Source organism: Aphis gossypii, unplaced genomic scaffold (assembly GCF_020184175.1).
Source record: "Aphis gossypii isolate Hap1 unplaced genomic scaffold, ASM2018417v2 Contig00036, whole genome shotgun sequence".
Lineage (NCBI taxonomy): Eukaryota > Metazoa > Arthropoda > Insecta > Hemiptera > Aphididae > Aphis > Aphis gossypii.
Window position 1 is genome coordinate 149,037 of NW_026082987.1, and position 2,738 is coordinate 151,774.

The 2,738-nt window shown below is 31.3% G+C and overlaps 1 protein-coding gene across 1 annotated transcript; it reads right to left on the bottom strand.

The window, feature by feature from the left end:
• Positions 1–678: 678 nt before the first annotated feature.
• On the bottom strand, positions 679–2,534 carry LOC114124235 (52 kDa repressor of the inhibitor of the protein kinase-like). The gene is made up of 3 exons (XM_050208194.1): positions 2,345–2,534; positions 1,193–2,089; positions 679–1,079 (listed from the first exon to the last, which is right to left on the bottom strand). The coding sequence occupies exons 1-3, from the start codon at positions 2,532–2,534 to the stop codon at positions 679–681; spliced, it is 1,488 nt and encodes a 495-aa protein (XP_050064151.1).
• Between the last annotated feature and the right edge of the window lie 204 nt (positions 2,535–2,738).

Sequence of the window (2,738 nt, forward strand, 5' to 3'; positions counted from 1 at the left end):
ACACAAAAATATTAAATGTCTTGTATTTTATAGGGTGATATCACATATTTTGTTATGGTCATAAATTCACCTGTATTGCCTAAACAATATCAATTTTACTAATAAATAAAAATTAAAGAAATTAAAATCGAAAAAGTATTTTATTAGATCTAGCTACGCATCTGATATTTATGGTATGTATAATCAGGGGCGTGCCCAGGATTTCTTTTTGGGGATGGTTTAGTTTAACCTTAAAGTTTTAAAGTTAAACTTCAATATTTAGAACAATATAATTCAAATAAATGTAAGTATATACTGTATTAATAAAAAAAATTTATATTTCATGTACATTTGTTTAGTCAAAAATAAAATTAAAATTAATAAATTAGCTATCTATAAAATAAAGTCCATTCTTCTTGATACTGATGCAAACTTTGATACAACTTCATCTGGATTTACTGGTATGTCGTTGTGAATTGAAAGTAGAGCTAAACCAAGCAGTCGACTTTCACTTGTTGTTGACCTCAAGTATGTTTTAATGCGGCGTAGACTTGAAAAAGAACGTTCTGCTGTTGCAGTTGATACCGGAAGAGTTACCAATATTTCTAACATTTTTCTTATGTTTGGGTAAAATATACCATTACATTCAGAAAGAAGTTGTAATGCATTTGATGGTCTTTCATTTTTGTCTATTTTCAGTCATTTCGTTTTCCATAGCAAGAACTCTTCTTTTAAAGCACCACTATCTGGTAATACAGAACTATATAAATCTAAGCATTCTCCAGACGGCCCTTTAGAAGTATTTGAAATATGATTTGGAAGTAAAGTTTCTAAGGAAGATATAACTTCTTTGTGATTTAAGAAACGTTCGCTAAGATGAGTTGTCATATGATCCAAAAATGGTATAAATACAGATCTTTTGTAATATTCCTGAGGGGAAGTTGATGGAACGTTATTTCGATTATTTTGTTTTTTTATACAACGTGGTATACTAACATCGCACCCTAACTCGTCAAGTGTCGTATGACTCTCCTCAAAAATTATGTTGAATTCATCATCTGAGTTTGAACGCATTTTATTCAAAACATCTATAACATTTTCTATGTGATTAATTGCCGCAGTTAAATCAGAATTTATGCTTTGTAATTGGTTACATAGAGGAAGCGTTAATGAAACATTTTTTCTAAAACGTTTAAAGAAATAAAAAATTCACCATTTAATATGACTCTTAAAAGTTGATGAGCTGTAGTTGATGTTTCTTTATTCACTGATTTTTCCAAGTGTTCTAATGCATTAACAATTGGAATAAACATTTCTTTAAATCGTTTGATACAGTCATGTCTTAAAACCCATCTTGTTTCACACATTGTTACAAGTGTCATTTTAATATTGGTCGACAATGTAGTTTGTGCTTGTATACATTTTTTTAAAACTGCAGTTCGCTGAGCTGAGCCCCGAAAAAAATTACAAACACTTGAAACACTTCCTACGCAATTTCTAATAGCCGATATTTTGCAAGCATCACTAATTGCTAAGTTTAATGAATGCGCACTACAATGTACATATAAAGCTCTTGGAAACGTGCGTCTAACTATGGCTTGAACGCCATTTAAATGGCCACTCATTGCTGCAGCGCCGTCATACCCTTGCCCGACCATTTTCTCTAAATTAATACCATGGTTTTTTAGGTTTTCTAAAATAACTGATGCTAAACCAGAACCACTTAAATCCGAGACAACAACAAAGTTTAAAAAATCTTCTCGGATTGTTGGAACTTCGTTATCAGGATCAATATATCGAACACATAATGACATTTGTTCGAGTTTCCCTATGTCGGTAGTTTCATCGGCCATTACGGAAAAAAAACTCGCCCTGTTTATTTTATTCACTATTTGTTCAGTAATTACTTGACCACAAATTTCAATAAGCTTATTCTGCGTTTTTGCGCTTGTATATTGTGCATTTGCTGCCCCAGTTTCTAAATGATCTTTTAAAATTTCATCGCCAGAATTTGCTCTAAATTTTAAAAGGGCACGGAACTTTCCTTCAGATTTATCTTCCATGGTAGTATTAATCTTACCATAATCTTTTTTACCTCTTGTTGATAATTCTAACCGACCACACAGTATAATTGTTTTTACAATTGACCATAGCTTAGACCGATTTTGAAGTATTTGTCGTGCATATTCTGAATTTAATTGTTCAGCTACAGTTTTTTGTTTCTTGGAAATAATTGAAAGAAAATCATCTACTTTTTGCTTGCATAATTTATGATAATAAGTATTTTGATGAGAATTAAATTTTTGTTTAGCATTTTTCCACCGGTTAAAAGCTTTGGTAACTAACAAATCCACATTTTCATTACTTGAGTGACCAACTTGATTATGTAAAAATAAAATACAATACGTGCATAATGCACCATTCTCTTGCACAGAGTATGTGAGCCATGAATATTGTTCAAGCCATTGTACTTGAAAACGTAAATTACGCTTGTCTTTTGGATCATTAGGAAATTCAAATTCTTTTGAGGGACACCACTTAGACAATAAAAACATTTCACGATCAATCTCAGTTAGAGTGTTACGAGAATGTATGTATGCACCCAAATATAATTATACGTACTACAATTAGTTTTGTTTTCCGTACATGCAGTGTTTAGAGTGGATGAGAGGATGTAGTATTAGAAGTTTTCGGCGATAAAGTTACTTGTATTTCAGTTTTACAGTTACTATCCAATTTTGTTGAAGTTTCATCAGAAA

Bases quoted from the DNA above. Each gene is read 5' to 3' on its own strand.
- LOC114124235 (XM_050208194.1), bottom strand. From the start codon at position 2,534: ATGTTTTTATTGTCTAAGTGGTGTCCCTCAAAAGAATTTGAATTTCCT. The intron at 2,090-2,344 runs GTAATGAAAATG...GTGGTCGGTTAG, and splicing joins TAATCAAGTTGGTCACTCAA to AATTATCAACAAGAGGTAAA. The intron at 1,080-1,192 runs GTGAATTTTTTA...TTAATCACATAG, and splicing joins TTTAAGAGTCATATTAAATG to AAAATGTTATAGATGTTTTG.